General features: G+C 41.1%; 1 protein-coding gene across 6 annotated transcripts in view; it reads left to right on the top strand.

The window, feature by feature from the left end:
- ADGRG7 (adhesion G protein-coupled receptor G7) overlaps positions 1-22,624 on the top strand; it is a 100,683-nt gene extending 78,059 nt beyond the window's left edge. For 5 of the 6 annotated variants that reach the window (XM_066241143.1, XM_066241141.1, XM_066241144.1 and 2 more), the window contains 2 exons: positions 17,278-17,434; positions 21,115-22,624. In XM_066241143.1, coding sequence (XP_066097240.1) covers positions 17,278-17,434; positions 21,115-21,375 — 418 coding nt within the window. In that variant the 3' untranslated portion in view covers positions 21,376-22,624. The remainder of the gene's footprint in view (positions 1-17,277; positions 17,435-21,114) is intronic. The other variant, XM_066241146.1, reaches the window with a different exon arrangement.
- The last annotated feature ends 256 nt before the right edge of the window (positions 22,625-22,880 follow it).

Here is a 22,880-nt window from a genome sequence, read left to right as displayed (position 1 = left end):
ACCTGTTCCTCGGCTTTCGCCTACTCCCATTGTCAGAGCTGCACTCGCGTGCCATCCGCAAACCTCGGTCCCATGGGCTGGGCGGGGCTGTGTGTCTATGCTCAACCATGGGTCTCTGCAGTTCACCATCTTTCCCCTTTCCCCTCTGGGTGGGATTGCAGGCAGGACTGCTCTTGCTCACCCAACCTACAGCCGGGTTGGACTGCTTTCATGCGCCCCTTCTGCTCTTGCCGGGTGAGACTGAGCTCATGCCAGGCCTCAGTCATGGCTGGCCCAGCTTCTGCCCCCGCTTATTGTACCATGCTTCTGCGTCCCACCACAGTTAGCCCTCCTGCGAGCCTTCAGCAGTGTGGGTGGAGGTGCTGCTGCTCAGACCTTAGCACTGAATACTGTATTCCTGAAGTCTCCCTCCTTCTAAGTGACTCTGCTCTGAGTGCCGCGGGAGAGCTTGTTTGGCTGATGTCCTGCTTCCCTTTGCTGGTATTGCTGGTTCCAGGGGAAGTATTCATATTAGATTTTGGGGGTGACTCAGCCCAGGGGTTAGGGTGGCTGTCCCTCAAGTGTTTCTCCCTGTACCTCCTAGATTACACTCTCTTCCTGCTACTCTGGTCCTCTCAACTCTCCCAGTCTCCCAGCATCTGGGTTAGTGATTGTGAAAGTTTTCTGCACAGTCCTTTTAAGAGGAATCCTGGGTCTGAGAAATCTGTCTCTTTCTCATAAACTGTATCCTGACTTGTTTTGCAGCTAAATACTGTCCATATGCTTTTTCTAGGCTCTGGGGCTGCAGGCTGGGGCTTTGTTCCTGGGGCCCAGGACCCTCCTCTTTCCACTAAACTCACATCCCACCATGCAAGTCCATCTGGGCTGCCATTTGTTCCGGGGAGCTGGGCAGCCCTCTCCTCCTTTCTGCTTTTCTTACCAGTCTCAGTGTGGCTTCTTCAGTGTTCCTTGGTTAAAGAGTCCTCTTAGTTTAGTCCAAAGTTGGTTTTTCCAGATGATGGTTCTTAAAATTAAGTTGTAATCCACTTTGGCTCTGGGAGGTGGAAGTTGGTACGTCCGCCTACTCCATTGCCATCTTGCCACCCCTTGAGAAGAATCTGTTTTATAGTTTTTAGTATATAAGTCCTTCACATCCTTTGCTAAGTTTACTACTAGGTATTTTATTTTTTTGTTGCAATTATAAAATAAGTTGTTTTTTTGAGTTCATTTTCTGAAGTTTTGTCATTGGCATATAAGAAAGCAATAGAATTTGTATATTGATTTTGTATCCTGCAAATTTACTGTATTGGTTTATTGTTCTAATAGTTTTTTTGGTGGAGTCTTTGGGGTTTTCTATATTCAGGATCATGTCATTTGCAAAAAATACCTTTACTTCTTCTTTCCCGATATAGATGCCTTTTATTTCTTTCTCTTGCCTGACTGCTCTGGTAATTTTCTTGTTCTTTGTGTCTGAGTATTTCCGGCAGTGGATTTTTTTTCTGGTTGTAAATCCCCTCAGCTTCTGTATGTCTGCAAAAGTTTTTTATTTCTCCTTCATATTTGAAGGGTAACTATGATGGATATAGTATTCTTGGATGGTAATTTCTCTCTTAATACTTTGAATGTTTGGGTCACTCTCTTCTGGCTTGTAGAATTTGTGTTGAGAAATCTGATGATAACCTAATGGGCTTTTCTTTATATGTTATGTTCTTTTCTCTAGAAGCCTTGAGTATTCTTTCTTTGTCATTGATTTTTGACAATTTTATTATTATGTGGCTTGGAGGTCTGTTTGGGATCAGGTAATTTAGTGTTCTGTTTGCTTCTTTGGTTTAGGACTCTAACTCTTTCTATAAGTTTGGGAAATTCTCATTAATTATTTTTTTGAATAGGCTCTCTTCTTCTTTTGAGATACCCATTATTCTTATATTGCTCTTTTTGATGGAGTCAGACAATGCTTGTAGAGCTGTCTCAGTTTTTTTTTTTAAATTCATGAGTCTCTCTCCTCCTCTCTCTGTAGCATCTCTAGTTGCCTGTCTTTGATGTCACTGATTCTTTTCTCTATCTGGCTTATTCTGTTAGCTAAACCTGCTCTCTCAGTTTTAAATTTATGTATTGAGTTCTTCAATTTCCTTGGTGAGGTGTTTGTTTTATTTTCTGAACTCATTAAGTTGCCTATTGGTGTTTTCTCATATCTCATTGAGTATTTTTAGAACTTCAAGTTTGAATTCTCTCTCATTTAACTCCAAGGTTTTCATGTGATTGAGTTTTTGCTTTTTTGTGGAAATTTTTAAATTTTCTTTTGAACTATGTCTCTGCCTTGTGTAGCCATGGTATTTGATTTCTTCATCCTAGATAGCATGTGAAAGCAGTATTGTTAAGTATCCTAGCAAAAAAACAAATAACCTAAAAAATTAAAATAAAAAGTACAATAAAAATTTTAAAAATTATGCCAAGGATACAAACCACAGAAAAAAAGATCAAAAACTAAAATAACATTTAAAAAATACCCCCCAAAAGAAAAAATATATATAAAAATTTATGAAAATAAAATTCAAAAGAGAAAAAAGAATAAAAAGAAAAAGAAGGAAAAAATGAAGAAAAAAATAAATTTTGGATTTGAGAGGTTTATTCTAGTAGATGTTGCTGTACTATAAGTTTTAGCTTTGTGAAATTCCTGGGCTCCCCTGTGCTGAGATGTTGTTGTGGCAATGATGTAGGCAAGGTTGCTGTTCCATTGGTGGGGCTTCAGTTTTATGGCTCTAGAAATGGCAATCTTAGACTTTCAAGTGCTCCTCCCCACATCTCAACAGACCTGGGGACCAGATGTGGAGAACCTCTATTCTTCAGGGGAGAGAGTGGCTCTGGAGAGCTAGCTGTGAGGTGTGTCTCTGCCACTCTCTGTATGGTGAGGTGAGGTAGACAGGATCTGGGAGGCTGGGGTTGCACTTTAGTTTTCTCTGTCTCTGCCAAGTGTGGCCTGTGGGCAGACCACAGTAACACTGGCCATGATTTCGCACTCTGGCTGCTTTGATTTATTTTCCCCTCTGCCCCTCTATCTCACCACTTCTCCTAGCAGAAGGAGACCCAGTCACTCTGGGTTTCTCTCTCCATACCCCTCAGACAAAACCCAAACAGCCTGAGCTTTCCTCCTCCCCATACTCTGGTAGAGGGAAAAAAAATCCCAGTCACTCTGGATTTGTCTCCTTTCCAGAGCCCACCACAAATGCATTTTATTTTCTGCTCCCCTTTTCAGCCTGTCCCACTTTTAGTCCATTCAGTGCATGGATCTTTCAGGCGTGCCTATGAGCCAAGCTGGAGTTCCTTCACTGTGTTATAATTGTTCAATTTGTTGTAATTTCAAGGGAAGAGATCAGGAGTATCTCTCACGCTACCATTACTCTGATGTCATTTTATATCAGAATCGTCTTTCATGTATCATTAGTTTTTGCTGCTTAACAAACCACCCCAAAACTTATTGCCTTAGAGTGACAAATATTTATTATTTCTCATACATTTGAGAGTAGGTTGGGTAGTTGTCCTGATTTTGGCTGGCTTAAATATGGATAGATGTTTGAGGATGACTCAGTTTCATGCCTGATACATAGTGGTTGGTTGGTCTTTTTTTTTTTTCCTCTGAATTTTAGGCTTTTTATTATTATTATTATTATTATTTTATTTTAACTTTTAATTTATTGTGTGGACATGGTTTCAGGTGTCCCACTTATTATAACACCCTCTACCCCCTGCATTGTGCCCCCCCAAGCCACATGCAAAGTTTCTTTCCACTCCCATCCACCCCTCCATCTCCATCCCTTTTTCCCTCTGGCTATTGCTACTGTGTTGTCTGTATATATATATATGTTACATATATATATATATATATATATATATATATATATATATATATGATTTCGGCTAATCTCTTCACCTTCTTTGATCCTGTCCTCTCTCCCTCCTTCCCTCTGACAGCTGTCAGTCTGTTCCATGTGTCTATGTCTCTGTTTCTATTTTGCTCCTCATTTCTTGTGTTCATTAGATTCCATATATAAGTGAGATCATATGGTATTTGTCTTTCTGTTTGACTTATTTCATTTAGCATAACAATCTCCAGGTCCATCCATGCTGTTGCAAAAGATAAGGTTTCCTTCTTTTTTACAGCTGTGTAGCATTCTGTTGTGTTCATGTACCACAACTTTTTTATCCACTTGTCCACTATGGACAAGTGGGCTGTTTCCAGATCTTGGCTATTACAAACAATGCTGTAATGAACATGGGGGTTCTTTTTTCAATTAGTGTTTTGGGATTCTTAGGCTATATTCCTAGAAGTGGGATAACTGGGTCATAGGCAGTTCTATTTTTAACTTTTTGAGAAAATGCTATACTGTTTTCCACAGTGGCTGCACCAGTCTGCATTCATCCCAGCAGTGCAGGAGGGTTCCCCTTTCTCCACACCCTCACCAGCACTTGCTGTTTGTTGACTTGTTAATAAAAGCCATTCTGGCAGGTGTGAAGTGATATCTCATGTGGTTTCATTTTGCATTTCTCTGATGATTAGTGATGATGACTTTTTTCATATGCTGTTGGCCATTTGTATGTCCTCTTTGGAGAAGTGTATATTCAGGTCCTTTGCCCATTTTTTAATTGGATTCTTAACCTTCCTGGTGTTGAGTTTTTGAAGTTCATTATAAATTTTGGTTATTAACCCCTTATCAGATATATCAGCAAATATGTTCTTCCATTGAGTGTGCAGTTTTTTCATTTTGTTATTGGTGTCTTTTGTTGTGCAAACGCTTTTTGGTTTGATAGAGTCACATTTGTTTATTTTGTCCTTTATTTTCCTTGTTTGAGGAGATATATTTGCAAAAATATTGCTTCAAGAGATGTCTGAGAGTCTACTGCCTATGATTTCCTCTAGGAATTTTATACTTTCATGACTTACAGTTAAGTCTTTTTTTTTGTTTTGAGTTTATTTTTGTGAGTGGTACAAGTTGGTGAAGTACTTTCTTTCTTCCTTTCTTTCTTTCTCTCTTTTTTTTTTTGCATATACCTGTCCAATTTTTCCAAAACCATTTATTCAAGAGACTGTCTTTCTTCCACTGTATACTCTTGCCTCCTTTGTCAAATATTAATTGGCCATAAAGATGTGGATTTATTTCTGGGTTCTCTGTTCTGTTCCATTGATCTATATGCTTGTTCTCATGCCAGTATGAGGCTTTTTTTTTTTTACAATGGCCTCTGTAGTATAACTTGATATCAGTAAATGTGATACCTCCCAATTTGTTCCTTTTCAAGATTGCTAGGGCTATTTAGGTTGTTTGGTTTTTTTTTGCTTCCATGTAAATTTTTGGAATAGTAGTTCTAGATCTGTGAGGTATATAGCATTGGTAGTTTTAAAAGAATTACACTGAATCTATAGATTGCTTTGGGTGATATGGAAATTTTAATGATGTTAATTCTTCCTATTCATGAACACATTATATGATTCTGCTTGCTTGTGTATTCCTCAACTTCTTTTTTCAATGCCGTATAATTTTTTGAGTACAAGTCTTTTACTCCTTGGTTAAATTTATTCCTAGGCAATTTATTTATTTTTTTGTTGCAATAGTAAATTTGATTGTTTCCTTAATGTCTCTTTCAGATAGTTCATGATTGTTGTATAAAAATGCCACTGATTTCTGAATAATAATTTTATATTCTATCACTTTGCTGATTTTATTTATCAGTCTAGTAGTTATTTTGGCAGAGTTTTAGCGTTTTCTATGTACAGTATCATGTCCTCAGCAAATAATGACAGTTTTACTTCTCCTTTTCTAATTTAGATCCTGTTTATTTCTTCTTCTTGTCTGACTGTTGTGGCTAGGGCTTCCAGTGCTATGTTGAATAAAACTGGTAAAAGGGGACACTCCTGTGTGATCCTGATCTTAAGTAGATTGTGATTAATTTTTGCCCATTGAATATGATGTTAGCTGTGAGTTTGTCATATATGGACCTTATTATGTAGAAGTATGTCCCCTGTATCCCCATTTTGCTGGTAGTTTTTATCACAAATGTGTGCTGAATTTTATCAAATGCTTTTTCTGCATCTATTGATATGATCGTGTAATATTTATCCTTTTTTCTTTTGTAAGAGAGAAAGAGACAGAGACAGAGAGGCAGAGAGAGGGGCAGATAGGGCCAGACAGGAAGAGAGAGATGAGAAGCATCATTTCTTTGTTGTGGCACCTTAGTTGTTCATTGATTGTTTTCTCATATGTGCCTTGACTGGGGGGCTCCAGCTGAGCCAATGACTCAAGCCAGCAACCCTGGGCTTTAAGCCAGCAACCTTTGGTCTCGAGCCAGCACCATGGGGTCATGTCTATAATCCCACACTCAAGCCAGCGACCCTGTGCTCAAGCTGGTGAGCCTGCATTCAAGTCAGATGACCCTGCACTCAAGTTGGTGACCTCGAGGTTTGAATCTGGGTCTTCTGTGACCCAGTCTGATGCTCCATCCACTGCCCCACGGCCTGGATAGGCTCTCCTTCTTTTTGTTTATGTGATGAATCACATTTATTGATATGAGAATATTGTACCAACTTTGTCTCCCCAGAATAAATCCCACTTGATCATGGTATATGATCTTTTAAATATATTTCTGGATCTGGTTTGCCAATATTTTTTGAGAATTGTAACATCTATGTTCATTAGGGATATTAGCCCATAATTTTCTTTTTGTAGTATCTTTAACTGGTTTTGAAATTAGGATAATGCATGCCTCGTAAAATGATCTTGGAAGTCTTCCTTTTGAATTTTTTGGAATAGCTTCAGAAGGATAGGTGTTAGTTCTTTGAATGTTTGGTAAAATTTGCCTTTGAAGCCATCTAGTCCAGGACTTTTGTTTGCTGGGAGTTTTTTGATAACTGTTTCAATTTCATTTGTTGTAATTAGTCTGCTCAGGTTTTCTGATTCTTCCAGATTTAGTTTTGGAAGATTATATGTTTCTAGGAATTTATCCATTTCACCCAGGTTGTCCATGTTTTTGGCATATAGTTTTTCAAAGTATTTTCTAACAATCCTTTGTATTTTTGTGATGACAGTTGTTACTTCTCTTTTATTTCTAATTTTATTTACTTGGGTCCTCTTCCTTTTTTTCTTGATGAGTCTGGTTAAAGATTTGTCAATCTTGTTTACCTTTTCAAAGAACCAGCTCTTGTTTTTTTTTTTTTTTATCTTTTGTATTTTTTTTATCCTCTATGTCCTTTATTTCCACTCTGAGCTTTATTATTTTTTTCCTTCTGCTTTCTCTGAGCTTTGTCTATTGTTCTTTATCTAGTTGTTTTATGAGCCAGGTTAGATTGTTTATTTGAGATTTTTCTTGCTTCTTGAGGTATGCCTGTAATACCATGAACTTCCCTCTGCTTTGGAGTGAAATGTTCTGAAGATATCAGTTAAACCTAGTTGATCTAGTGTTTCATTTAAGGCCACAGTTTATTTTTTGATTTTTTTGTCTGGAGGTCCTATCCATTGATGTCAGTGGGGTGTTAAAATCCCCTACTATTACTCTACTGCTGCTGATCTCTCCCTTTATGTCCATCAAAATCTGCTTTATATATTTAAGTACTCATATATACTTTGTGTGTGAGAGAGAGAGATAGAGAGAGAGGAACCAATAGGGACAGACAGACCGAAAGGGAGAGAGATGAGAACCATCAATTCTTTGTTATGGCTCCTTAGTGTCCTTAGTGTTCATTGATTGCTTTCTCATATGTGCTTTGATCAGGGGGCTACAGCCCCCTGAATGAGTTACCCCTTGCTCAAGTCAGCAAACTTGGGCTCTAGCCAGCAACCTTGGGCTTCAAACCAGTGATCTTTGGGCTTAAGTGTGGGTCAGTCTATGATTCCATGCTCAAACCAGCAACCCTGCACTCAGGCTGGTGTGCTCATGCTCAAGCCTGTGACCTTGGGGTTTGGAACCTGGTCCTCTGCATCCCAGTCCAATGCTCTATCCACTGTGCCACCGCCTGGTCAGGTGGTGCTCCTATATTGAGTGCATAAATATTTATAATGGTTATATCTTCTTGTTCGGTTTCTACCTTTATCATTATATAGTGACCTGCTTTGTCCTTTACTATAGCCTTTGTTTTAAAAGCTATTTTCTCAGATATAAGTATTGCTACCCAAGCGTTATGTGTGTGAGTGTGTGTGTGTGTGTGTGTGTGTGTGTGTGTGTGTGGCAGAGACAGAGAGAGTCAGAGAGAGGGACAGACAGACAGGAAGGGAGAGAGAGATGAGAAACATCAATTCTTCATTGTGGTTCCTTAGTTGTTCTTGATTAATTTCTCATATGTGCCTTGATGGGGGGGGAGGCTACAGCAGACTGAGTGACCCCTTGCTTGAGCCAGCAACCTTGGGCTCAAGCTGGTGAGCCTTGCTCAAACCTGAGCCTTGGGCTCAACCTGATGAGCCTGCGCTCAAGCTAGTGACCTCGGGGTCTCGAACCCGGGTCCTCCGCATTCCAGTCCAATGATCTATCCACTGCGCCATCGCCTGGTCAGGCCCAAGCTTTTTTTTTTTTTAATTTTCATTTGCATGAAATATTTTTTGTCTATCCGTTCATTTTCAGGCTCTGTGTATCTTTCCTTTTGAGGTAGTTCTCTTGTAGATAGCATATATATATGGGTCATGTTTTCTTATCCATTCAGCTGCCATGTATCTTTTGAATGGAACATTAATCCATTTACATTTAAGGTTATTATTGATATGTACTTTTTGTTGCCATTTTATTCTTTAAGTTTACAATCCTCTTTCTCTCAATTTCTTTTTTCCTTCCTCTTCTTAAAGCATGGTCTTTAACATTTCTTGCAGTACTGATTTAGTGGTAATGAAGTCCTTTACCCTTTAAAAAAATTTTTTTTGGTCAGGGAAGCTCCTTATTTCTTTTTCAGTTTTAAATAATAGCTTTGCTTGATAGAGCAGTCTTGGTTGTAGGTTCTTGTTTTTCATCACTTTGAATATTTCTTGCCAATCCCTTCTTGGCCTGATGTGTTTCTGTTGAGAAATCAGATGTGAGCCTTATGGGACCCTTTTGTAGGTAATTAGTTGCTTTTCTATCACAGATTTTGTTATTCTTTCTTGTTTCTTATCTTTGGTATTTCAATTATGATGTATCTTGGTATAGGTCTTTTTGGGTTCATCTTTAATGTGACTCTCTTTGCTTCCTGAACTTGTGTGACTATTCCCTTCATCAGGATAAGGAAATTTTCAGCTCTGTTGACCTCAGACAAGTTCTCTAACCCATGTTTGTTCTCTTCTCCTTCAGTAACCCCTATGATACAAATGTTGTTTCTCTTCATGTTGTCACAGAGATCTCTTAGAGTTTCCTCAACCTTCTTGAGCCTCTTTTCTTTCTGCTGCTTTGCTTCTGTGCTTACATTTATCTTGTCCTCTAAATTGCTGATTCAATCCTCCACTTCATCCAGCCCACTGTTGACTCTTTCTAATGCAGTCTTCATTTCAGATATTATATTTTTCATTTATGACTGGTTCTTTTTCATGGTTTCAAGTCTGCTTTAATGCTTACTATCTTTTTATTTAAGTTCTTATTGTGATTATCTATTCTTCCTTTAAGATCCTTGAACATTGTAATAACCATTATTTTAAACTCTGCATCTGGTAGTTTGGTTACTTCCATTTCATTTAATTTTTTTTTCTGGGGATTTCTGTGGTTGATTCATTTGGGGCATATTTCTTCATCTGCCCATTTTGTCTGTATTGAGTAGCTCTGCTATGACTCCTAAATTTGTTGTAGTGTTTTTATGAGGAAGGTGGGCTCAGTGGTACTAACCTCCATGCCTCCTGAGCTCTTTACTCTCAGAATGTTTCTTAAAAGTTATATTTACCCTCCTGTTTTATGTGAGTTTTGGAAGCTGTTGGCCTTTTGATGGGTGGAATTAACCCTTCAGGCTGGCTGGCTCTAAAGGTCAACCTTGATCATGTTTATTAGACACTGTGGATTGTCTGTCCTCTGGGGCATAGTTATAAACAGCAGAGTATGGTGCCTGCTGGATTCTGCCTTTGAGCTTGTCACTTGTGTGGCTAGTTGAGTCTAGTATCGGTGTGGGGTGCAAGCCACTACTGCTTTTGTTGGTTCTGGATCCGCTTGGGTGGGGTTAGGGTATGGGTTGATGTCTGATGTTAATAATCCACTGTGAGCTACCTGTCTGTAGCTGCCACTCTGTTTACTGTTTGTGTCTGCATTTTCTGTGCTGGGTGTGTGTGGGAAGGGACAATCTGTGTATAAGAATCAACTTCTTCCTGCTTAGAGCTGACAGCAGCTCTGTAAAAGGCCCCAAGTTTCTTAAGATTTGTCTCTACTATTCAGCTGCTCCACCTCCTTTTTCAGCTTCCTGGTCTTCCCACAGAGTCTTCTGTAGAAGGACTGTAGAGTAGGCTGAGGCTGCCCTCACCACCACCACCCCCTCCACAAGTTGCAAGCTTGGTGTTTTAGGGCAACGGAAGTTAAGAGGACAATATTAGTGGGTCCCCATACTTGGGTGTGGTCTCTTGGTCAGGAGCTCGGTACAGAGAAAGTAGACCCTAGTCCAGATTTTAATCCCTCAGACACACTGCTGGATATTCCAATTCTATTTCTCCCCAGAGAGGAGAGCAGGTTCAGGTTGGGTGGGGCCAACTGTCCCCTCTGCAGCATTTCTTTTAGCTGAGGAGCCCCTGGTCTCTGGGAAAAAGATTGGGAGAATGTTCCCCTGGGGTTGAATGTGACCCTTCCCACAATGGTGGCTAAGCCCCTCATCCAGTTCCAACTATAGGCTCCAAGGAAGTCACACTTCAAATACCTGAGCTCTAAGCTGCTTTTGCTTGCCCCTGTGGAACTTAGCCCAGCAAGCAGAGGCAGATTAAGGTTGGTTGAGGCCCCAGGCACAGAAGAAATATTGGGCCCCTTAAAAAAAAGAGAGACAGAAAATAAAAATACATGTCAACTATATTTTTAAATAAATAAAAAATAATATGTACTATTAATGTTAAAATTGCACATATGAAACCAAACTTGGTGTCATTAGAAAAAAGTGTAAAGTTGGGGTTTTATGGGGCCTTCAGATGTCGGGACCCAGGGCGCACGCCTGGTGTGCTCACTATTAAATCTGCCTTTGCCCACAAGGCAGGGTATCTGAGACTTGGGCTGGCTGACTATGAGGCTCTACCTCCTCCAATGCTGTGCAGGTGTTGACCACAGAAAGCAGAATTCACCTCAGTTGGGTTTGGTGCCTACTCAGCTCTTCCTTTGGATATGTTTCTAGTAATGCTCTTTGGGTATTTCTCTGATGTTGTCCATAGCTAGCCACCAAATGTGTTGGTTCTGGGCTTCTTAGGATAAAAACTCGTGCAGACCAGTATAAGATACTGCCTGTGACAGGCCCTCAGCAACCTTTTGGGAGCTGTAAGCAATCTAGAGTTTGTGGCTGCCTCTGCTGGGCTTACTTTTATATGGAAGGACCAAGCTGCACACCTAGGCTGGCTTTTACCAGCACTAGGCCTAGGGCAAGTAAGCAAAGGACCCAAGGTTCTCTGAGATCCACCTCCTCCTGCCTCTGTTTGCTGGCTGCTCAGAGCTAATTAGGCAGCAGGAAAGGTGGTGGGTATGGTTCCTACCCCAAGGTCTCAGGTGTCCATCTGTTCTGAGTTTTTTCAGAGACCTCAGTAGAGTGTGGCCACTAGGAATCTGGTGGGTGTGACCTCCAAAATTCAGAGATTTGATTTGCCCACCATTTAGACAGTTTCTACCAAATCTCCTGTGAGGCAGAAGGACCAGTCATATTCCCCGGAAAGTGGGGGGATAAGTTACGGTCTCCATGCCAGACAACTGAGTCATTGTCATCCCCTGAGTCTTTTCAACCTCCTGCTTCCTGGCCAAGGCTGCTTACTTTCCAACAGAGCCCAAGCTCCACTGGGTGGGGCAAGAAAGATTCCTGAGGGTGGGGCAGTTGCTTTCCCTCAGACTGATGATGCAGGAGGGGATTGCTCCACCCAAAAAAGATGGCAACTTCAGTATTGGAGAATGATTTGGTACAAGTGCCCAGTGTCTGTCCCACACCATGTCTCTCCCTGAGCCGCCAATTTCACACTCTCCTCATGGGACTCTAGTCCTCTCAGCCCTCCATTCACCAGAGCCCAATGTAAGTGGCTGTGAATGAGATTTTCTGCATTGACCCTTTAAGAGGGTGCCTGCATCTCTGAGATGTCCTGTCTCTTTCTTGTAGACAGAAATCTCACTTCTTTGTACCACCAAATGCTATGTGGGCACCTCTTCCAGGCTCTGGTGCTCTAGGCTGGAGCATCTGGCCTGGGGCTTAAGACTCTCACCTTGCCCCAGCTGGAGACCCAGCTGGACCCTCAGCCTCTGCTCGCTCCTGGGAGTGGGAGCATCTCTTTTTGTGTCTCCACCTTTCCTTCAAGTCTTGATTTGGCTTCTTCTATGAATCCTTGGTTATAGGCTTGTCTTTATTTAGCCCTAAGTTGGTTTTTCAGGATGATTGTTCTTAAATTTAGTTATATTTGAAGTTTGGTCCTGAGAATGTTATAAAGTACTGCACCCCAGATTCAGAAAGGCACTGTACCTCATTTCATCGAGTTCACGTAGAGACACCCAGTCCAGATGAATTTTGAAGAGTTTTATTAGAGGAGGAAATTTTAAATATGCCGGCTGTATGTGGCTGACACGGGGCATCTGCAAGCCCAAATCATGCAGTCCCAAAAATAGTTCAGGGGCTTCTTATATACCCCTAATCATACATGGGCAGGGGAGAGCATGATGTCAAGGTACAACTGGCAACATTTGTTTAGGGCAGGCATCCCCAAACTACGGCCCATGGGCTGCAATGCGGCCCCCTGAGGCCATTTATCCAGCCCCCACTGCACTTCTGGAAGGGGCACCTCTTGAGGGACAGTGAACTGGCCCCCTGTGTAAAAAGTTTGGAGACCCCTGGTTTAGGGGATACACAGAGACATTAAGACTTTCAAGGTAACACAATTAAAGATGTTTACAAATCTTTCAGGGTTCCTCTTCCCTCACTAGCCTAGAGGTATTTTACTCTCAAGATTTTAGGAAGGGGGAGGAACTATAATCAGTGTAAGGTGGTATGTAAATTCTGCCTCCTATTGAAAGCGAAGAAGTTTCTAGGTTAATCTTTATTTCAGGTTTAAAACTTAATGACCTGGCCCTGGCCGGTTGGCTCAGTGGTAGAGCATCAGCCTGGCGTGCAGGAGTCCCGGGTTCGATTCCTGACCAGGGCACACAGGAGAAGAGCCCATTTGCTTCTCCACCCCTCCCCCTCTCTTTCCTCTTTGTCTCTCTCTTCCCCTCCCGCAGCCAAGGCTCTATGGAGCAAAGTTGGCTCCAATGGATGAGGATGGCTCTGTGGCCTCTGTCTCTGCCGCTAGAATGGCTCTGGTTGCAACAGAGCGACGCCCCAGATGGGCAGAGCATTGCCCCCTGGTGGGCACGCCTGGTGGATCCTGGTCGGGCGCATGTGGGAGTCTGTCTGACTGCCTCCCCGTTTCCAACTTCAGAAAAATACAAAAAAATAAAAAATAAAAATAATAAAATAAAACTGAATGACCCATTGTTCTTGCAAGCCAGAAACTTCTACATTCTTTTTCCTCCCCTCCCCAAAGGAGGGAAGGGATAGGAAAGCCTGATAGGAAAGCCTGACCTTTCCTCCCAGAATATTAATATCAATTTTCAGCTTTTGGTACCTTACAACAGAGGAGGTGAGTGGAATATCTATCTGCTTACTCTGTTGCCATCTTGGATCTGGTTGGTCTTGAGTGGTAGCTGCTTGTAAAGCCAGTAGCCAGGGCCACCATCACAGCAGCCTGGCCCATGCAGGTTTGCATTGGATTCAGACAGTCGGTAAAGAAACAACGGAGCCAAAAACTGGTGGGCCATCATCTTTAATCCTAGCTTGCACCCGGCAGGCAAGTAAAAAACACACACAGGGCTCCAAAACCCACTCACATTCAGTGCTCACAAAGCTACTGACTTATCCCAGTTTCCTAGAATCAAAGGTTTCTAGCTCACCAGACTTATTCACCTCTGTTCCCCATCTCCTTCCTTCTCCCTCCACAAACTCTGCACAAACTGGCTTCTCACTCAACACTTCCCCATCTTGGCTACTTCTCTTAGCCTCCTCTACGTGGCCTTTCTCTGCTCTCCTCTCTGCTCTCTCCTCTAATGCTAATCTCAGGAACTAAGAGAGCAAGCTCCTGTTCTGCCCCCATTTTATAGTGTAGAAACCAAAACCTTTAATCCAATATACAAAATAGGGAAGTCTCTAATACAGTCACTTATCTGAGGCATGATGGGATTGTACCACCTCACATCAAAAAGGGTGGGAAAGGCTTAATCCCAAAACCAAGCCCCAGGCTACAAGGATTCTGACTGCCCACAGCCTGCCCGCAACACACATTAATATCACCTGGGCAACGGCCTCCACATGGGTAGCGCCATCTTTAACAAAGTGAGCATAATATATTTTATCTGCCCAACAATCCACCCTTATGCTCACTTCACTACCCACAATCTACACCACGGGGCATCCCTGTGCAAGGAAATTAGGCACATTACACCAATTACAGCAGCCCAAATCATACAGTTTCAACAATTACAAAGGTACACTTCACCAGACTCTGAGCACTTAGCCCAAAGTGCAAAATGTCCTCGGCCTTCTTTCCAGCCACAGGAAAAGCTTCCCGGGCCAGGGGAGTGCTTCCAGCAAAGCCACCCCCCACCCCCATCAGGGTATTTCACATTGTCTAAAATTCATAAGTCCATCCAACAAAGGAGCCAATGCCCACTCCGGTCGTAGTTCAGGAAATCAGTCCATGCACAGGAGACCTCAGCCACCCCCCTCATCCCTACCATCCTGGCAGGTCTTACACTGTCCCAAAGAGGAGCACGTGGCAATGGCAGTCAGCATTTCCATCTTGGCTCTGGAGAGCATGATAGCGTCCAGCCCTATGCCCCCAAATCGCAGACCTACCAGGGACATAGCAAGTACTCCTTGCTGCTGGGCTCTCATCTTCTAGAGACGGCAGATTGCAACTCCAGCCCGATTCTCCTCATCCTCCAAAGAGGAACTGAAAACACCAGCTCCTGTTGCCGGTCTCGAGCCCCGGGCTGCCACAGCCTTCTGCTCCACAGACCTTGCAGCTCCAGACCCGGCCTCAGCCTCAGCCTCAGCCCTGGCTTCCCGCCACTGCTGGCTCTCCACAACATCCAGGGCAATCTGCAATTCATGAGCCTGTGAATCCTCCTCCAGTGGCTGCTCCATTTCCAGGTGAATCTCGCAAACCTGGTCGGCCTCCTCCTCCAGTGCTTCCTCCAGCTCCAGGGTCAGCATCGGTTTCTCCTGCATTTGCTCCAGCTCCTTCCACTGCTCGGTTTGCAGGTCTTGGGCAGCCTCTTCCACAGAGCTCTCAGTTTCCTCACGCATGACTGTAAAAGTCAGCCAGCCTATGGTCCCCAAAAGGACAGCCATGGGGAACCATAACACCAGCCAGTCCTCTATTCCACCACTCAAAGGTGGTGGCAGCTCCTTGCCGATCTGTATCGAATCCTATGCCAAATGTAAAGCCAGTAGCCAGGGCCACCATCACAGCCGCCTGGCCCATGCAGGTTCGCATTGGATTTGGACAGATGGTAATGAAACAACGGAGCCAATAACTGGTGGGTCATTACCTTTATCCTAGCTTGCACCTGGCAGGCAAGTAAAACACACACTGGGCTCCAAAACCCACTCACATTCAGTGCTCACAAAGCTACTGACTTATCCAAGTTTCCTAGAATCAAAGGTTTCTAGCTCACCAGCCTTATTCACCTCTATTCCCCATCTCCTTCCTTCTCCCTGCACAAACTCTGCACAAACTGGCTTCTCACTCAGCACTCCACCATCTTGACTTCTTCTCCTGTCCTCCTCCACATGGCCTTTCTCTGCTCTCCTCTCTAATGTTAATCTCAGGAACCGAGATTGCAAGCCCCCGGTCTGTAAAGAAATCAAAACCTTTAATCCAATATACAAAATAGGGAAGTCTCTAATACAAAGTCACTTATCTGAGACATGATGAGATTGAACCACCCCATATCAAAAAGGGTGGGAAAGGCTTAGTTCTAAAACCAAGCCCCAGGCTACAAGGATCCTGACTGCCCACAGCCTGCCCCCAACACACATTAATATCACCTGGGCGATGGGCTTCCACGTGGGCAGAGCCATCTTTAACAAAGTGAGCATAATGTCTTTTATCTGCCCAACAACCATCTCTCCTCTATGTGAGCCTGCATTAGACTAGTTCAGTCTCCTTAACATACTGGTCTCAAGGTTCCAAAGAGCAGTAAGAGAAGGAAAACTCTAATGAAAGATATGCTTTCAAGACTCTGCTTGTGGGATAACTGCTGATGTCTCACCAGTCAAAATGCAATATTAGCAATTGTCTCACCATCAAGGAAAGACTACTCTGCACTTTTTAAATTTAAATTTTAATCTTTTATATTTCTGAGAGAGGCAGGGAGAGAGAGAGAGAGAGAGAGAGAGAGAGAGAGAGAGAGAGAAATACTGAGCTGCTCCTGTATGTGCCCTGACCATGAAATCGAGCCTCTGTGCTCCAGGATGACACTGCAACCAACCAAGCTATCTGGGCAGGGCTAAATTTTTATTGATTTTTAGAAAGACAGAGAGAGAAGGGAGAGAGAGGGGAGGGAGAAGGAGCATTTGTTGTTCCCCTCAGTTGTGATTTTTTTGGTTGCTTCCTGTGTGTGCCCTGACCAGGAATGGAACTCGCAACCTTATTGTTTTGAGATGACGCTCTTAACTCATTGAGCTAACTGGCCAAGGTCCACTGTGCACTTTAATAACCTTTCATTCCTATATCAGCCTACATCATGGGGAGGTTCCAGATGCCCCCAAAACAATTTCTCACTGGCTGATTTAATAGTAATAATCACTTAAAAGACTCTTTTCCCAAGAAAGAATTGATTCTGTGTGAAATTTGCCTGTAAGTATTGAAGGAACTGTTTATGCCTGATACAGGTATCACTGTATTTCTTAATAAAGCTTGCTAAATCAGATTCTATTCAGCATGGCTTAGGTTTAGTATCATTTTTCCACTGGAGATATAATATTGTTAAATGAACAGTATTTATGGGCAGGGGAATCTATATTCTCGGTAATAGGGTAATAATGATATTAATTAAAAAAAAAACCAAACAACTAAATGAACCGTATTTTCTTTATTGCTTTCTCTTACCTAGCACAAAAAAGATTTCATCGCTAAAGAAGGTTCTTAGCACATTATCTATTGCAGTTGTTTTTGGAATTACCTGGATTCTGGCATACCTTATGCTAATTGAAAATGCTGACTTCATGCTTTTCTTCAGCTATATATTCTGCCTCTTCAACACTACTCAGGTATGGTGTGAGTTAGTTTGGAAGTAGAGACCATGAAGTGGTGGAGGTGATATTACCCTGGACCAAAGTCTTCTCCTTTTAAATTCCCAGAAAGTCATTGCTTAGTACCTTTAGGAGATTCTATTTTAATATCCTTTAAGGAAAGATATAAGAAAGTTATGACTCACCTACAATGCTCTTTCCTGTGTTGAAGAACATAGAATATAATTGTAATAAGGTTGGGTATGTTAGTGCCTTTTCTCTGAGCAAAAGACAAATAACTTGGGAAATGCTTCCTTTCATTTTCTTTTTTTTTTACCAATTTTTAGAGAGGAAAGAGAGTGAGAGAGAGAGAGAGAGAGAGAGAGAGAGAAGGGGGAGGGAGGAGCAGGAAGCATCAACTCCCATATGTGCCTTGACCAGGCAAGCCCAGGGTTTTGAACCAGCGACCTCAGCATTCCAGGTCGATGCTTTATCCACTGCGCCACCACAGGTCAGGCCCTTTCATTTTCTTCTATGCAACAAGTTCACAGCAGCGACTCACTGTGGTTAGTAGGACAATATTACAGTTATTGCTGGAACTTGGACCTATGTGGGATGGGCGAAATTTTTTCTTTCTTTCTCTTTGTAAAATTTTATGATTATTTATTTTATCTTTTAAAATACTTTACTGAAAAACAGGTCACTCTTAGTCCCATTTTGTCTTGAAATCTGATTTTTTGTATATTATATAGCAACTTCTAATTTGTTATTATTTGATTTTGTTTAATCTATTTATGTTAGTTCTTTTACTTTTAAGTTTTCTGTGTCCTTTTTTCTTGACTTATTTCTTTTTAGACTCCACATATTTAAATTTTAATAGTTTTTTCATTGTTTTTCTATTTTAATAAAAAGTTAAACTTATTAGCTATTTAGCTAAATATTTGCCATCATAACTAATATAACTGATCTTCTTTTGTTCTATTATTTTCTTTTTGTCATATTTAATTATGATTTTTTCTTAGTTTACATATTGTGCATATAAATTATATTGGTTTCTTTTTTCTTAACCTTCTCTAATAATTAGAACATCTTTGTTTTGTTAATTGTTATCTTTGTTTATTAAACATTAATACAATTTATAAGATAACAGTTTTCTGTTTCCAGAGTATAAAAGTATGTATTGATTCTTCCCTTTTTAGGTTAATAATATTAACACAGTTTAGCTGCTTTCTATCTCCTGGTTTTATTGGTACAATTTAAAATTTGTCTTTCTTGAGGGGGTGCTTCTCCTCGTTCTTATAACATCCCTTAAAATTTTTTGAAATAACTGTAGACTTATCAGAAGTTACAAAAATAGTATAGAGAATTCCTATATAACATCTATTCAGCTCTTCTAATGATAACATCCTATATAACTGTAATACATTATCAAACCCAGAAAATCCACTTTGGATCAATCCACATAGATTGTTTATTTATAGTCTTTAATCCTTGAAGTGATTACTTTAATTCTAGCTTTATTCATAGAATTCAAGTAAAATGGAAGCATTGTAGTAGTGTTATAAATTCATTTGTCCCATTTATTATTATAATCAAAAATTCTTTTTATACATAGAAGTCTCATCTCCTCAACAAGATAGTTCTTTAGTGAAAGTAACATGCTTATGTTTATCTCCTGCATTAGATACCATCTTGTTTGACATCAAGATGGGCTATACTTCTCTATTATTTTGTGAAGTAAACTGCAATGTGTGGTGATTGTCTCATTAAGTTACTGAGAATAGTAACCACTTTGTGTATTTAAATGTTGATTGTTTCTGGCTGTGGTAAAATATCACTGAGAAAGGAAGTCTTTGATAGAAAATTGAAATCATTGGGAAGGGCTTTAGATGAATTTGACTAGACTGCAAAGGATGAGGAGTTTGTATAGTGCAGTGTGGAGAGCTGCTTGTCTGTATAAATTGCTAACATCACGTTTAACGTTGATAAGCTCCTTACCCTCTGTCCCAGATAGCCCTATCCAGTGCCGCTTGTGAATAACTCTGTTAAACAATGGATGTGTGCCTGCTGCTAAATTTAAATGGATATAAGGCAGTACTTTACTATTGGCAACAACCAATGGAAACTCCCTATAAGGGCAATGAATAGAGTAAGCTTGGTCTGGGATTGCCAGCTGACCATGGGCTTGTTGTCTAGAGTGACCAGGAATTTAGAAAAGTATCTTAAGAAAGGTATGGTCAAGGATAGTCTCTTCTCCATGCACAGGAGAGGTACATTACAAAATAAAGGCCCATTTCCAAATGGTCATACTACATAGTAAAATTGAAGGTGGCCATATGGCAAGAGCATTGTATTAAAAGTCAAGAGACTTAGGCTGTCTTTCAGCTTTAACATTAATGGTTCACATGATTTTAGGTAAGTCACACAACCTCTCTGAGTGAGGTATGTAAAATATAAAATGGAAGAGGGTGTCAAAATTGACATAGTGTTTTTCAAAATGGGTCTTACTATGTCTCATCACAGTGTACATAGTATATTAAAATGCTGATTCCTGGGTGGCCTCACCCCTTACCTACTCAATCAGAATCTACAGGGTAAGAGCTGGAAATCTTCACTTTAAACAAGGACCCTAGGTGACTTTTATATGCATTAGCATATAGAAATGACTAGCTTAATTCACATGTAAGGCTCCTTCTAGATTTAGAATGCTATAATGCTAATAAACATTTATTTGCTAAATGCCATAAAGATTACTGACAAGGCACAATTTAACCTTTGTGCTAGTGACCATTAGTTTGACCCATATATTTTGTCTTTTCAAATAACATCTTTGGGATTTTAGGGAGCACAGAAATATTGGGATTCCATTCAGACAGAGTTCCACAGAATAGTGTCTCCATGGACTCCCCACGGTCTAGATCTTTTCTTAATTATTGTACAACCAGGAGTTCTATCTAGTATTGGCTTTAACTTAGAATTTAAATTCTGAAAAGTCAGATGAAATAGTGTACCCCACAAAGAGCTGCTTTCCTAGAGACCAGATTTCTCATGTCTCCCAAGTAAATTTCTGTCTCTTGAACAATCAGGATGGCCAAAGACCACTTTTGTCCTTCCTAAACCCATGTCTCCATGCACATTTCCTTGTGTCATCAAAGCCTTCTTCAGATGAGTTAGATACCACCCGTTGGTTAACAATCAAGTGAATCTTCCTTCCTTTGTCCAGCAAACTAGTGTATCTCTTGCCAATAAGTATTGATTCTGCTAGTCAAACTCTCAGAGTCTTTGGATTATCTTACCAAAGCTCCAGAAGTCTCCTAAGCAATATTTATAGAATATCATCCTAGAAATAAATTCTCATAAGGCTTGGGGTCATATAGATGTTGATGTGAGAGATATCCGTGAATACTGATTCTTAATAACTTTATATTTTGAAATAGTTTAATACAAGAAGTAGCAAAAAATAGTACAGCGTTTCCATGTGTTCTTTGCCCAGCTTTCCTTAATGATAGTACTTGTGTAACCCTAGTGCATTGTCCAAATCAAGAAAGAAACTTTGGCACACTACTATCAACTCAACTACAGATGTTATTTAATTTGTCAAGTTGGGGAGTAGTAAATGATGAAAATGGGGTAGGTGGCAGAATGAAATAAAATCTCTTCCCTGGTTCTGTATCTTAAGATTCATCTAACATTAAACTCTTCTTCTATCTATCTTCCAGGGATTGCAAATTTTTATCCTCCACACTGTCAGAACAAGAATCTTCCAGAGTGAAGCTGCCAAAGTGTTGAAGTCACTGTCATCAGCTACCAGGCCAGTGAAGTGGCCGCCATCAGCAACCCCGCTGAGGTTGCGTGTAAGGATGTATAATATGCTGAGGTCATGGCCAATCCTAAATGAACACTTTAGGCTGCTGGAACCATCTATCATTACTGAGGAAACAACACTCTCTGAAACGGACCAGGCAAACACAAGCAACTAGGCAGTAACTGTTACTTTCCTTGGTCCTTTTTATTCAACTTGTGTGAGGTTTGCTTTTTCTATTTCTTTGCTTTATTACCCAGTCCTTCTAGAAAGGCTCCCTCAATATATTTTGCTTAAGGTTAAAAATCAGGTAAAACCTGTTGTTTATTATCATCAAGGAGAATGGATTTGGTAGTTTTTCTATTATTCAACAGATTCTTGCCTGAATGTGGTAAAGAATTCCAACTAGCATTCAAGATAATTCAAGATTATCATTGAATCCCTGTATCATAAAGTCTATGTGACAAACCTTGATAAAAATGTAGAACCTAAGTAAATTTTTTGCAATTTACTAAATAGAATATGAGGAAAATTTACTACCTAGAACAGAATGACTTCGGATAAACACTGCAAAGAGTTACTTGTATGTATCATACTTTTGACCTGTGAATATTTAAAATTTTTATGTGCTTGTACTTTCCAATTAAGAATTCTGTACCAATTTATCATCTAGAAAGGGAATTTTTGTTGTCGTATTTTAAAAAATCATGTTCTACGCCCTGAGGAGTTAGTTGGCTTCTATGAGAAACGAACAGTGGGACAAAGAAGGATTAGCTGGTTACTAAAGGCTCTGGGTATTTCCTTCCTGTTCTTTTTTTTTTTTTTTTTTTTCTGAAGCTGGAAATGGGGAGAGACAGTCAGACAGACTCCCGCATGCACCTGACCGGGGGTCCACCCAGCACGCCCACCAGGGGCGACGCTCTGCCCACCAGGGGGCGATGCTCTGCCATGACCAGAGCCACTCTAGCGCCTGGGGCAGAGGCCAAGGAGCCATCCCCAGCGCTCGGGCCATCTTTGCTCCAATGGAGCCTTGGCTGCGGGAGGGGAAGAGAGAGACAGAGGGGAAGGAGAGGGGGAGGGGTGGAGAAGCAAATGGGCACTTCTCCTATGTGCCCTGGCCAGGAATTGAACCCAGGTCCCCGGCACGCCAAGTACATGTGCTCTACCGCTGAGCCAACCGGCCAGGGCCTCCTTCCTGTTCTTGATATGTCTGCCCTTTTATTGATGAAATTACACTGAAACTCACAAAATGTAAATGTCACAATCACCTCTTATGGCTTTTAAAAACTCTCATGGAGAGTTTTTAAAAAAGAGCTTTTTTAAAAAAGCTCATGGAATTTCAAATACTTGAATTATGAATGACTTCCTAAATAAAAAGGTGACCTTCCCTGGGGTGGGAAGGACTCTCGCTGGGATTAGGAGATACAGTTTTTTTTTTTTGTTTTTTTTTTGTTTTTTTACAGGGACAGAGAGAGAGCCAGAGAGAGGGACAGATAGGGACAGACAGACAAGAACAGAGAGAGAGATGAGAAGCAGCAATCATCAGTTTTTCATTGCGACACTTCAGTTGTTCATTGATTGCTTTCTCATATATGCCTTGACCATGGGCCTTCAGCAGACCAAGTAACTCCTTGCTTGAGCCACTGACCTTGGGCCCAAGCTGGTGAGCTTTTTGCTCAAGCC

This window comes from Saccopteryx bilineata, chromosome 8, assembly GCF_036850765.1.
Source record: "Saccopteryx bilineata isolate mSacBil1 chromosome 8, mSacBil1_pri_phased_curated, whole genome shotgun sequence".
Classification (NCBI taxonomy): Eukaryota; Metazoa; Chordata; class Mammalia; order Chiroptera; family Emballonuridae; genus Saccopteryx; species Saccopteryx bilineata.
Note: the sequence above shows the minus strand (reverse complement) of the source record. Positions and strands in the feature narration are given on the sequence as shown.